A 15031-nucleotide genomic window follows, 5' to 3' on the forward strand; every position below is an offset into this window, starting at 1 on the left:
TGAGAGCTCATTTTATCATCAAGCATCTTCGCTCATCTTCATTCGTACAAGGGGTAAAAAAACATAAGGGTAAAGAAGACTACGCATATCTCATGCGTAGTACTTCTAAGGTGTAGTTTTGACTTAAGTACGGTTTGAGGTGTGAAGGTGGGGAGTTGTGTGCGGTTTTATGCAGGATTTGGTGGGAAGGACGAGTGGCTCGGGTGAGCACTCCTTCTTATGCAAAGGTGCATAAAATGTTCTAAAAGGCTGTTCTATGCCTGTTGTAAAATTATTCTAAGTGTTGGCTTGAAGTTTGTCAAGCACACTTGTATTGTAAAATTGAAGAAGCTGTTATAATATACTGTTGGGCAGACTTTACCGGGAGTTGCCCCTCCCTTTATACTTGTGTATTGTTCTCAGTTTATTGTACATGATTAATGATTGAGAATGTTCTTTGTTAAAGTATAAAGGATAATACTTTATTCGGTTATAAGAACACAAGTTAAGTATGTTTATGTTGGAGTAGGCGTAGTCCATAAACGTTAGTATTGTTAAAAAGAAAGTGTTCGGTGGTGCCGCACCTCGCTACAAGCGGTTGGAAGATCACCACAGGTGTAGGGGCGTGACAGGCAGGGTCAATGATTTAAGGCTGGAATATTGAGAGGTGCACTATCAGGTATTCATCCCATAAATTACTTTCTGAAATGACTAAGATGCCAATTGCATTGGCATTCACATTAGTATCATTTTCTGAGATAATTTCATTAGAGGAGAGGATTGACTTTGCTGGTTTTCCATTGTGTTTTTTCCACTTGCACTGTAATTCTATGATTGTATTTAAGTTGTTGAATCAGACCCTGCATAACAAAGCCCAGAGGTCCAGAGTGGGTTTCTGACTACTTTGTGATTTTTTGGCATTTTGGATACCTGTTGCTGTTTTCATTACTCATATGGGTTTTCATGGTCTTCTCCAAAATTCTGGTCATTATGACAACATGCTTAACTCTTCCTGAACATTTTGACACACAATGAGGCTATTGCCAAGAAAAGCAGACGCCAAACAACATGAGGAAACCTGAAATGTCCCTGAGTATTTCATTGAGAGCACTTGTGGTTGTCCTTTTGGTGGTTCAGCTTAATGGGCTTAATGAAGAAGGACAATGTCTGCTTGAGTTTAAGAGAAAGCTTGATCACTTTAGTAAATTGAAAAGTTGGGTGTCCACCGATGAGAATCCCTGTAATTGGGAGGGTGTAGAGTGCATAAACAGTACTGGTAATCCTAGAGTACGGTCCCTCAATCTCAGTGGTATGAATTTAACAGGGAGCTTGTCCCCAATATTGCAAATTTGACTTCTCTGAGAGTTTTTAACGTTTCAAAGAACGAGCTGTCGGGTGAGATGCTGCCAGAGTTTGGGGACTGCTTGCAGCTGGAGATTCTTGATGTGAGTACCAATAGGCTGCAAGGTAAAATCCCTCTGCAGTTAGGCAAGTTATCGTCCTTGAAAAAACTTTATTTGTTTGAGAATGACATTGGTGGAAATCTGCCACAAGAGCTTGGTAACCTTTCATCTCTTGTGGAGCTTCTTATCTATACCAATAATCTTACTGGTTCATTGCCTACATCGTTTAAGAATCTCAAGAACTTGAAAGTCTTCCGAGCCGGGCAGAATATGCTGTCAGGTCCAATTCCCCCAGAAATGGGCGAGTGTGATAGCTTGCAGGTTCTTGGATTGGCTCACAATAATTTTCAAGGTGAAATTCCGAAGGAGTTAGGAAAGCTTCGTAACTTAACGACATTGATATTGTGGGTGAACGGATTCTCGGGTTCAATTCCTAAAGAGCTCGGAAATTGCAACAAGTTAGAGATGATTGCTTTGTATGAAACCAATTTGGTTGGAAGGATTCCAGTGGAGCTTGGAAACTTGCAAAATCTAAAGAAACTATATCTGTATAGGAATAATTTGAATGGAACAATCCCATGGCAGCTAGCAAACTGTGCTTCTGCAATTGAGGTTGATCTCTCTGAAAACATGTTGACAGGAAACATTCCTTCAGAGCTTAGTCGCATAAAAGGTTTGCGGCTGCTTCATTTGTTTCAGAACAAACTTACGGGAAATATTCCTCGAGAACTGGGGCAGTTAAGACAGTTAGAGAGATTGGATCTATCTATCAATCAACTTAATGGCAGTATCCCAACTGAATTCCAATATTTGACTTCTTTGGAACATCTACAACTTTTTGATAATTTCCTGAATGGTATAATTCCTCCAGAGATCGGAATTTACAGTAGACTAACAGTGCTTGATCTGTCAGAAAATCTTCTCAGTGGGAGTATACCAAGTCAAGTTTGCAAGCTTGGAAAATTGCAACTGTTAAACCTTTGGTCCAATCAGCTGGTGGGGAATATTCCTTATGGTGTGAAGACCTGCAAATCCCTAATGCAGCTGCGTCTGGGAGAGAACAAACTGACTGGTAGCCTACCCGTAGAGCTTTGCCGACTTGTAAATTTGACTGCTGTTGAATTATATCAGAACCAGTTCAGTGGATTAATTCCACCAGGGCTAGGGAACTGCAAAAGCCTGGAGAGGCTTCACTTTTCCAATAACTATTTGGTGGGTCACCTCCCGCCCGAGCTTGGGAATCTTTCGCAACTAGTGACTTTTAATATCTCATCAAATAAACTTACAGGAAGCATTCCTCCGCAGCTTGGCAAATGCACAAGACTTCAACGACTTGACATGAGCAGAAATTCTTTTAGTGGCAGTCTCCCAAAAGAGATGGGCAATCTTCTTGCTTTGGAATTACTGAAGCTTTCTGATAACAAACTGTCAGGACGGATACCTGGTATTCTTGGAGGGTTTTCCCATTTGACAGAACTGCAAATGGGTGGGAATAACTTTTCAGGACCTATCCCACCACAACTTGGTCATCTTACAGGCTTGCAGATTGCTCTAAATCTGAGTTTGAATAGGCTTTCAGGAGAAATACCATATGAACTGGGCAACCTGAGTTTGTTAGAATCCATATATCTCAATAACAATCAATTTGTTGGTCAACTTCCTGCTTCATTTGGAAATCTTTACAGTTTGATCGTGTGCAATGTTTCATACAATAACCTTACTGGGCCTCTGCCTAATATAACTATATTTCGCAACATGCCTGTTAGTTGTTTCATTGAAAATCAAGGGCTCTGTGGACGACCATTGCCAGATGCATGCCAGCCCTTAAATGTATGGCCATCGGCCCTTCCACCTGCCTTGCGGGAGACAAAAACCCCAACGGGGCAAATTGTGGCCATAGTTGCTGGAGTGGTAGGGGGGTCTTCATTGATTATTTTGGTGGCCATTAAATTTTTCCTAAGGCGGTCAGTACGTGTGCTTGTCCCTTCCGAAGATCAACAATCTGTTATGTCAGATGTTTACTTTTTCCCAAAAGAGGGCTTCACTTTCCAGGATCTAGTAGAAGCCACGGATAATTTCTCTGAGACAGCTGTGATTGGAAGAGGAGCATGTGGAACAGTTTATAAAGCCATCATGCCCTCGGGAGAATTTATTGCTGTCAAAAAGCTGGCTTCTCAAAGGGAAGGAAACAATGTAGAAAATGGCTTCAATGCTGAGATATCTACTCTTGGTAAAATCAGACATCGCAATATCGTGAAGCTGTATGGTTTCTGCTATCACCGAGAATCGAATCTTCTTTTGTATGAGTATATGCCAAAAGGAAGCTTGGGCGAGCTGCTTCATGGAAAAACATCTGTATTAGATTGGGATATTCGCTACAAAATTGCCATAGGAGCTGCAGAGGGGCTATCATATCTACATCATGATTGCAAACCACGTATTATTCATCGAGATATAAAGTCCAATAATATTCTACTCGATGATAATTTTGAAGCTCATGTGGGAGACTTTGGACTGGCCAAGCTGATTGATATTCCGTATTCAAAGTCAATGTCTGCTGTTGCAGGCTCATATGGCTATATTGCTCCTGGTTTTTTTGCCATGGAGAATTTAAGTGAGATATATTGAAGTCAATGTCTGCTGTTGCAGGCTCATATGGCTATATTGCTCCGGGTTGTTTTGCCAGGGAGAATTTAAGTGAGATATATTGAAAGTATTATTTTTAATTGAAATAAAATTTGCAATAAAAATTTACAGTGTAATTCTAATTAGTTTAGTTTCTATTAAGTATTCAACTTTCTTGATTTATTGTGATTTTTCTCTTGATGTTTAGCTTGCTCATTTTGGTTCCCTATAAATTGATACAATAAAAGGTAATCTAATATATAAACTTAAATCATAATAGTAGTAATAGAACTATATTTATTCTTGAAACTTCTATAAAGAATTTATCAAATTTATAATGGAATAAACCCCTTGTTGGTAGATGAAGTTGAATCCAAGAGTTCAGCCCTATTTAAGATTTATTTTATCCAACAAGAAAGGATGATCCAGCAGAGAGTGATTATGTACATGCAATATCTAAATAGGTCTTATTGTTTATCAATGGTAAAGGATTAACTGAGGCTAATTCCAATTAGAACAATTGAAAATGGACCAAAACAACAAGAAGCAACATAGGAGCATATTACAATCATGATAATATTATACATTGTAATAGTTATGATTTATATCTTAATTTGTGTTTTGGCTCTTTCAAAATTGTCCACCATAGGCAGCAGCTTTTCAATTTCATCACCTTGAATGTTAGATGCCAAACTTAGTCGTTCTTTCTCTGCTCTCTTCCTGTAATCTCACAAGGAGTTTGAGCTTCTATTTGTTTGATTTGATTGACTTCTTTGTTCAATGTTTTGTAATGTAACAAGAAAACTTTGCCTTTATAACTTTTTGGATTCTTTGCTAGTTCTTAATGCAAAAATAGAGCTATAGTATTGGTTTATGGTTATCTGGAGCACCATACTCTACCAATGCCATTCGATACAGTCAATGATCATTTTAGACATGGGTTTCTCTTTATTGTTTTACATTCTGTGCATATCTTTGGCTTCAATCCATATAGCTTTTAGTTCTGCTTGGAATCAAGCAAAGATTGGTAAATGATGTCTGCTTGCCATCTTGGGTCACTAGTGAAATTTGCTATATGCTTTGTCTTCCATTAGCTTGGATGGCCACTGCGAGAATATGCATTCCTCATCACCAGGAAATTAAGAGCCTTAATAGTCACAACACCTTTAAAGATTGCAACAATATTGCACTCCTTATCATTAGGTTCAGTAGGATTAAATGAAGATAGGCCCCAGATAACCTCACTCGCTTACCCTAGCGAAAGGAAGTAGGGTAGCTGGGTTTGAAGGGATAAAGGTTTGGACTACTCATTCATTTCAAGTGATGATTACGTTCTATGTAGTTAACATCTTTTTATCTCTAGATAGTGTGTACCATTAGGTATCCACTAGAAAGGAGTGGTACGCATTTATTTTAAAGTGGAAATGGTAGTTGTACATCATTGAACTTTCAGAACATGGATCATGAAGGTAAATCAAGTCTTTAAGAAGGTGTAGTAGGCATTGTTAGGTCCCCCTAGCAAGCAGTGGCATATGTTTATTTTCAACGTACTGACTGTAGTTCCTAACAAAAATTGAAGATTTAGAACATGGTAACAAAGGTGGATTATGTCATAGGTGAAATATCAAACAATAATTAACACAATTATTATTGACCATTACAAATATTGAAGTCCAAGCTTAAGGTGGGTAGTTCCTCCTATGAAAAAGGCATAAGCATCCCCTATGAATTTGAGTTAATACAAAATTATTGCTATCTTAATTGCATGATTTAATGAATAAAACTAGAGAGATTTCTCCTAAATTAGTCAAAATTGTAAATTGAAGGAAGGTGGGTGTTATTAATTGTTGCTTTAATTAGTTGTGATTTGATTATGATGATTTTGTTGGAAAAGCTTATATATGACGCTTCCTTTAACTATTAATTTTAATAATATCTATAATGTATGTTTTGTACATTTATACAAAAAGTGGGTTGCAATGTTCCCCAGTTATAGTCCTTCAGTTATAACGGAATTCGTGTTATAGATACCTTGGGAAAATTTTAACCTGCCCACCAGAAGGTTAGCAAGAGTTCCAGAAAGGATTCTTAGAATATGTGTCGTCGTTTTTCCTTTATGTTCTAAGGACTTCGGGACGAAGTCCATTGTTAAGAGGGGGTGTATGTAGTGCCCACTCTAGTTTTCTGACCCTAATATGACATATCTTAGATACTTTATTCTAGGAGGACCTCAGGTGGAGGATCTGGACCCATAACACTATTATTAGCGATGGAGATATTCATGGTTGTGATGTTATGAATGCTTTCCATTGATATTATGGTAGCATGAATGGTTATGTATCTTATCTATCAGTATTCTGATGATTGCAATATTAAATAGTTAAGTTGGTCTCTATTTGAAATTATGACGAGGGTAGTAAAGAATATGTATGCGCTCTACTAAAAGCATAATGAGGATAATGGATAGGTATATTTATACGATGTTACGATGTTGATAGCTTAATGAATATGTATGTCTCCATTGATGATTATTGATGATATCCATGAGGGATGTGTCCCCTATGTTACCTACTTCCTTTAGTTCAGACTTACAATGGACAATGATGTGAATGACCAGGAATTGTTAATGATGCTATTATGATAATTGACTAACATTGAGAAACCGTGTTACTGATGATTATTGAGTATGGCAGGGAACCATCAGAGGCACTCGCATATGACAATTTGATGACACCTGGTTTGACGAAAATTCATATTATTTTATCTTTGAAAGTCTAAGTCGATCTTAGAATCTGCCATATATGTTAAACTATATTTTGATGATATATTAATGGTTGCAGGCACAGATTAGTTGCTTGACCGAATGACTCACATATGGGTGATGGGGTTGTACAAGTGGATGGAACTACATGGGAGGGGTGGAACAGAGTCCCTCATCTCACCCACTAGCACTCCCGCCGTGACTTGGGCTGGAAGGGTTGAAGCACCTTCGCCTTGAAGATCACGATGCCATGAGGGCAGGTTCCAAAGTTGGGTCGCTCATGAGGAATTTACCGGGGGGCGCGCATCAAGGCGGATTCCTTGATCCCCGACACCATTAGTCTCACTATAGCAGGCAACATAAGAGATGATAGTGGTCTATGACGTTGCACTATATTTTCCCCTCGTAATCACTGGATTCTTGAAGGGCAAGTGGTGTGGCACCCTTGGAACTTCAGGGGAATTTCTTGAAGGGCACGACCAACTTGGCACCCTTGGCATCACAAATAAAATATTAGGTGTGGCACCCTTGGAACTTCTAGGGAAGTTCTTGAAGGGCACAACCAAACTGGCCCCCTTGACATCACAAATAAACTATTAGGTGTGGCACCCTTGGAACTTCTAGGGAAGCTATTGAAGGGCACAACCAAACTGGCACCCTTGACATCACAAATAAGCTATTAGGTGTGGCACCCTTGGAACTTCTAGGGAAGTTCTTGAAGGGCACAACCAAACTTGGCATCCTTGGAATCATTAAAAATAAATAATAATAAATAAATATAAGCAAGGAATGAAAACTAGGTAAATTTACATCAAGGGTAAATGATGATTAGAAACCAATGTAATTAAATCAAAAATAAAACTTGGAATAAGGAGGATCATAGGAAGAATTAAAATAGGGTACCTTAAAAACTCTACCCTTCCCATTTTGGAAAATACTAGGAAGATTATGTGGTTTAATTAGGAAAAAGGGGAAAGACAAACATAATGGTAAGGATAAAGATTAATCCTAAACTAATTTAAACCTAATTAAGAAAAGGGGAAGGTGAATTAAAATGAGAATAATAAATTAAATTTAGAGAAATGTAGAGAAGCTCCATGTGTCAACATCCAACATAAAAATATCGATCTAGGAGATAACCTGAGTTAAATTAGGGAGTAGATTGGGGATAAAATCTTGACTCATTAATTGACTTCAAGTAATGAACACAAATTAAGGAATAAAAGGGGGGAATAAAGAGACAACTAGGAGAAGAAATAGGAATCTTGTTGAGGTGAGGAAAATATTAGTTTTAAATAAAAATTTAAGTAAATAATTTTGGGAGACCCTTGATGTGAGAATGACACATGGGTGGGTGAATAATCAAGCTATTGAATTATAAAAAAAATAATTAATTATGCATGACATGACAAGTGTCACCTATGAGGACTCCTATAAAAGAAGGGGCAAGCCATGGAAGAAGGGACTTTTTGGGAACCCTATTGTTGGATGGATGAGATGTTGTGAGAGCAGTGATTACGAAGCTATAGTGAGTTTGGTGAGGTAGAGGATTTAGAGAGGGGACTCTTGAGGCAAGGTGTGCTCTCCTCTACTAGCTAGTGCTTGTCTCCATTGTACAACCCCATTGCAGCTCGGGGGTCCGCGGGGAAGAAGAGTACCCAAGGAGTAGGCTGGGAGGTTAACCGGTGAGTCTTCGCATTTGGATCAAGTGCGTCATCATTCACTCGCGGAGGTGACCAGCTACAAGGGTATACCAACAACAGCAGAGCAAGCGGAGTCTCGCTTTCTGGTGAACAATACATATGTATTTCATTACTATTGATCTTAGTTAAAGGTATGAAAATGTCATGGTATGTTTCCTGAAATGAGTGGTAGGAATGTGTGTGCTAAATAAATTTTAAATTCAATGCGTTTCTTTTCTGGTTGTCATTGCTGTTAAAAAAAAAAAAAAAAGGTCTGGGCATGGTCCTCACATGTTCCTTCCTAGTCGAGCTATACGAGTGGATCGCTATGTTGGCAGACGACCAGGAAGGTGGAGGCTTAATGGTCCGATAGCGTGGGCAACAGAGATAGTGCAGAGATTGGAAGCCTCTGAAGATAAGATCATGCGTGCTGTCGATCACTGGGTTGATCGTGCCATCGGAGGATTTGTGACAGATTTCATGGTCGATACCTCGGTCAGCTACAATAAAGTAGAGAAACGCTTCTTCAAGGGAGCGTGAGGTAAGTATTTGAGATCTTTGAATACTTGGATTAAAATGTTCTTGTGTGAAAAGCAGGTTATGAAATTACCTTGATGTTTAGAGCTACACGAAGTGGAAATTTATTCAAGGATAGAAGAAGAATAGGTCTTGAATATAGCCTGTTGATTGAGCCTCCTCTAAGTGGCGACAAAGGAGCAACACATGCTTCACCACACAGCACTCTCCAATTAGTAAGGCAAGGGTTCCTGTGAATACCCCATCCTCCCATGCCACCTCCATCTTCACCTCCACAACATACATTGTTGCCCACACCGTCACCACCTTCGCCACCATTCAGTATGGCGAATGCAGTGACGTTTCCTATTTTCAAGGGCTTGGAAAATGAGGACCCAAACCAGTTTTGGTTCATTGCGAAGGCCGTATGGACAACCCAGAACATTACAGATGATCAGATGAAGAAAGAAACGTTGGTTATTGCTTTACAGGATCGCGCGCTAACGTGGTACATTAAGTACTACACCAATAACCCAACAACTGCGTTGGCAGACATTCAGACTGCGCTAAATAAGGAATTCAGTAGACCCAAGTCTGAAGCGTAATCAATCATTGGATTCAAGGAAATCATGATGAAACCAAGTGAGACACCCTGGGAGCTAGATCAGAGACTGAAATGCAAGATCCGCAAAGCTAACATGAATCTTACGAATGGGCAGCATCGCGAATGGTTCATGGCTGCCCTCTTGCCTCATTTAAGGGTTTCTTTATCACAACAAAGATTAGGACCCAGGCGGAAACCCTGGAGATTGTGATGAGATTGCATGAGACACTTATTCAAGATGCTTCTTTGGGAGTTCAACAGATTCACGTGGAGTTGCAAAATCTTTGCATAGAGTTCCAAAGTTTGAAAAAGGATAGAGTGGCTTAGCTAGAGGTGCGTGAAAAAGTTTGGTGTCTGAAATGTAAGAGTCAGGGGCATGATAAATATCATTTCCCTATCTTCGTGAATTATGTTGTAGGAGGAGTGCCGATGCCTCTAAGACCGAAAGCTCAAGCTGCGCCAAGTACGGGGCCTGCGCTGTGGTGTGCTATATGTCAGGTAGCTAGAAAACATGTGACAAATAATTGTCATTTGCTGCAGAAATTTGTACAGACACCACAACAACTCTTCTGCAACTTCTCCAAATCAGTGGGTCACGATGAGAATGTTGGCATTATGATACATCTGTTGTACTTGATGGCAACCCACTCATCTCAGATGATAAATTATATTGCATCAAAGTTCACGCACTTTCATGAAGATAAAATTTTCTTTCATGTAGAGAAAAGTTCATGCACTTTCATGAAGATAAAAGTTTCTTTCATGTAGAGAAAAGTTCACGCACTTTCATGAAGATAAAAGGTTCTTTCATGTAAAGAAAAGTTCATGAACTTTCATGCAGAGAAAAGTTTCTTTGTAGAGAAAAGTTCACGCACTTTCATGCAGAGAAAAGTTTCTTTCATATAGAGAAAAGTTCACGCACTTTCATGCCGAGAAAAGTTCCTTTCATGAAGAGAAAAGTTCACGCACTTTTATGGCTGGCTCATATTAGTCCGACAGTTTTTGATCCTATGGTTTTGGTCCGTGGTATTGCATCCAAAAGTGTTGACCTCAAGTATTGGTTTCATGGTATTGTGTTATTATGGTTTTGGACCGTGGTATTGTGAAAGGCCTAAGGCTATAAAAGAGGAAGGAGATCATTTGGCAAGGCAATCAATCTGAATGAATTGAATATCTAATAAGTGCTAGATCTGAAATATTTTTGATTGGGGTTATGGTGCAGATCTAGATCTGAATGAAAGAGAAAACTTAGCACATAAAGAAGGATAAGTTCTATTGATGGGTCATAATCTTTAAGCTTGAATAATAGTATCTTTGTATGATTTTGATATATTATATGAGGCGTCTGCTTGATCTATAAATCTGACAATATGGGTTAATTAGTGTCTGAATATTTGAAAGAATGAATTATTCTTTATAGATCTGTACGCAGGTTCAGTAAAGTGAAAGAGCGTATACACGTTGGTTCAGTGAATGAAAACGGCGTATACGCAGGTTGGTCCAAACATAGGAGCGTATGCACGCAGGTTTCAGGTTTTTGAAGTAGCGTATATCTTTAAATTATGATCTAGCTACCTCTGTTTATTGCTGCAGTATTCTGGGTTCAGAATTTGGTGTGTGGTTACTGTTATTGTGTTCTGGGTACAGTTGTCATAGAAGTGTTTACTTGATTTAGTGCTAATTGGGGAAAAGGAGATTGTTTGATGCATATATACTTGGTGATTGATTGATGTTCATGGATCCAGTCTGAAAATTTATGAAACGTGGTCCCTGGAAGAAAGAGAAGGTTGTAGCCTTCAGTAGGCTAGCACCTACGTACTAGTATCTTGGCTAGTACAAGAGCTAAGGGGGTTGTAGCTCCCTTCCAAGAGAAGCTGGAAAACGAGAGAGGGTTGTAGCTCTCTGCAGGTTGTAGCCTGCGTATTGGTAAAGGACTGCACCAGTACATTGTAAAAGGAAGTTTCTAATTAAAGAGATAGAGACGAATTGTAGCAGGTGGTTTTCACCCACATTGGGTTTCCACCTTATATCTTGTGTTCTTGTGTGTGATTGTCTTTTGTTCTATTTTACTGGTATAGTTACTGTCTATTTCACTCAGATACACAGATTATTAATCAACATTTGAAAGATAAATTAAATCATAAGTTTGCATAGTATACGCGGGTTTCCTTCTACATAGTTGCGTATATACGCGGGTTTTACTAACTAAAGTAGCGTATATCCTCTGAATTTTAAAAAGGGAATATTTGGCTTGATAATACTGATTCACCCTCCCCCCCTCTCAGTATTATTTCCAACAATTGGTATCAGAGCAGGTCCTTCTGAAGAACCTTGATCGCTTGGAGGAAGATCCATCATCATGAGCAACTACGAGAGAGAAGCTGCTTTCAAGGCTTCAAGCAAAGGAGACTACTATGAGTTAGGACACGTGTCAGAAGAAGAAGAAGAATCAAATTTTGTCAAGAATCTTCAACGGGGTGCTGGAAGATTCCGAGGTAAGTTACCTTTCAAATGCTTTGCTTGTGGAAGAGTCAGTCATTATGCTGCCACGTGTCCTCATAAGGATAAGATTGACAAAGGGAAGGAACCTGTTAGATGGAACAAGAAACATAATGCAACTAAGAAAAGTTACTACACTCATGAAGACAGTGATGGCCTATCAAATAGTGATGAAGATGAACGAGGTGATGATTATAAACTTTTAATGGCTTTTGAAGATGATGATTACATGGACGCTATAGATGTATATGGTTTTTATGAAGAGATTTCTAGACTCAAAACATGTTTAGAAGAAAAAGATATGATCATTGATACTTTGCAATTCCAACTTGATGAAAAAGAAAAATTTCTTGAGAAGTTAGAATGTGAAATTGTTGGCCTTAGAAAATAAATTGAGAAAACAAAGGCTCTTAATCTTAAATTTGTTAAAGGATCTGAAACTCTGGATGAGATTATCAATGTATAGCATTCTCCACTAATCAAGACAGGTCTTGGGTATAATGGAGAAGCATCTCAGGCATCCACCTCAAAGAGTTATCTTGATGCATCAAGGAGGAATGAGAAAAAGCCCAATGGAGATCACCAGGTAAAACAGGGACGAATTACATCAAGAATAAACAAAGACTACCAGGTAAACTAGGGGCAATCCATCTTAAGGGTGAACAAAAGCTACAACCAACCACAGGTAAAAACATCTCAATTTTCTTCAAGAATGGATGACAATAGAAACTACAATCATTTGGCTGGTAGATTTGATAATCGAAGAAGTTTCTTCAATGGCCAATGTTTCTCTTGCCATAACTTTGGTCACAAAGCAACTCAATGTGTTGCCTATAAGACAATCATGACTAGAGAAGCTCAAAAACAAAGAAGTATGACTGGGATTACGAAAAGGACCTATAACAACTTTTCGACCCTTGAAAATGAAATTGAATGCTCTATTTGTAATAACTTCAGTCATGAAGATTCTGAATGCAAGAGCAGGTTTCAGCAGACAAAGGAACAAGTCTCAAGCACCAGAACATGGAGAATAAAGGAACCAAAGCCAGAAAGATGTGGGATAGCTTTTTATGTAGAAGGACAGGAAAATCTATGGTACATTGATAGTGGATGTTTGAAGCATATGACAGGTGATAAAGAAAAACTTGAATCATATAGTGTTTTAGAAAAGGGAAAGAAAGTTTCTTTTAGAAATGATACCCCTGCAGTCATAAAAGGAAGAGGCACTGCTCAGTTGAAAGAAAAGGTCAAAGCTAGAAATGTTTTGTATGTTGATGGCTTGAAGCATAATCTACTGAGTGTCAGTCAGATGTACGATCAAGGAACCGAGGTAATATTTCGATCAAATGGATGTAGTGTTTGTGATCTTGATACAGGAAAAACAGTGATCAAAGGTAGAAGAACTCCAAATAATTTATACATATTTGAAGAAGGACAACAACAATGCTATTTGAGCAAGGATGATGAACACTGGTTATGGCATCGTAGGTTGGGGCATCTAAGCTTTTCACAAATAAGGAAAGCATACAAATACCAGGCAGTTCATGGTCTTCCAGATATCAAAATTCCAGACAACACAATATGCAAATCATTTCAGTTTGGTAAGCAAACCAGAACTAACTTCCTTGGGAAGGAAGGATCAGCTAGCAGGCCTCTTGAGCTAGTCCATACAGATGTATGTGGTCCATTTAGGACAAGGTCACCTCGAGGAGAAGAATACTTTATATTATTCATTGACGACTTCTCCAGGATGGTTTGGTTAGGACTTATGAAGCACAAATACGAAGCATTCGAAAAATTCAAATCCTTCAAAGCCTTGGCTGAAAACGAATCAGATTACAAAATTAAGTGCCTCAGGTCCAACAGAGGTGGGGAGTTTACCTCAAATTAATTTTTCGATTTCTGTGAAGAACATGGAATAAGAAGGGAATTCTCTACAGCTAGGACTCCTCAACAAAATGGAGTGGTGGAAAGGATGAACAGAACGGTCCAACAAATGGCTCGTGCTATGCTTGATGAGTCTGGAACTCCCGCAACCTTCTGGGGTGAAGCTGCATTTGCTGTGGTTGTTATTCTCAACAAAAAAAATGTTCGAGTGAACAACACTCAAACTCCTCATGAGCTCTGGTATGGTGAGACTCCTTCGGTAAAGAATTTCAAAATTTTTGGAAGCAAATGCTATATTAAGAATAATGATGAACAGCTTGGCAAAATTGAACCTAGAGCAGATGAAGGCATTCTCCTTGGTTATTCTCCCCACAGCAAAGCATATACGTGTTACAATAAAAGACTTGGAAGAATCGTTGACAACACTGATGTAGTGGTTGATGAAAAAGGATACAGAAAATTATGAAAATATCGAAGAGGATGAAGACTACTCTCCAAATCAGATTGATGATGAAGAATAACCTCAAGAGGTACCAGAGGAACATATAAGGATAGAAGAGAAGACTCCATCCAGGTACGTTCAGAAGAATCATCCAGAATCTCAGATTTTGGGGTAGAAAGAGGCAAGTGTACAAACAAGAAGAACAATTACAGAAGCCTCAAGCTATTTGGCATTGCTCTCCTCCACTGAACCTCAAAATGTAAAAGAGGCATGTAAAGATGAATGCTGGGTCAAGGCAATGGATGAAGAACTTGAGCAGATCGAAAAGAATAACACTTGGGAGTTGGTTCCTAGACCAAAATATAAGAATGTCATAGGGACAAAATGGATCCTTAAAAACAAGTTGAATGAAAATGGGGAAGTGATTAGAAACAAGGCTAGACTTTTTTGTAAAGGGTATGCTCAACAAGAAGGTATAGATTTTGAAGAAACTTTTGCTCCCGTTGCTAGACTTGAGGCCATCCGAATGTTCCTTGCTCTCTTAAGCTTTCAGAAGTTCAAAGTATTTCAAATGGACGTGAAATCAGCCTTTCTGAATGGAGACTTAGAAGAAGAAGTGTACATTGAGCAACC

General features: G+C 38.7%; 1 protein-coding gene across 1 annotated transcript; it reads left to right on the top strand.

Annotated features, from left to right (window-relative positions):
* The first annotated feature begins 637 nt into the window (after positions 1-637).
* LOC149184067 (uncharacterized) lies at positions 638-4010 on the top strand. The gene is given in 2 exon segments (XM_089415215.1): positions 638-1315; positions 1318-4010. Coding segments are annotated over 2 exon segments (2961 nt in total). The 5' UTR covers positions 638-1047.
* Positions 4011-15031: the final 11021 nt, after the last annotated feature.

This window comes from Pinus tabuliformis, chromosome 3_2 (genome assembly GCF_031772625.1).
Source record: "Pinus tabuliformis cultivar Carrire ecotype Pingquan chromosome 3_2, CPIR1, whole genome shotgun sequence".
NCBI lineage: Eukaryota > Viridiplantae > Streptophyta > Pinopsida > Pinales > Pinaceae > Pinus > Pinus tabuliformis.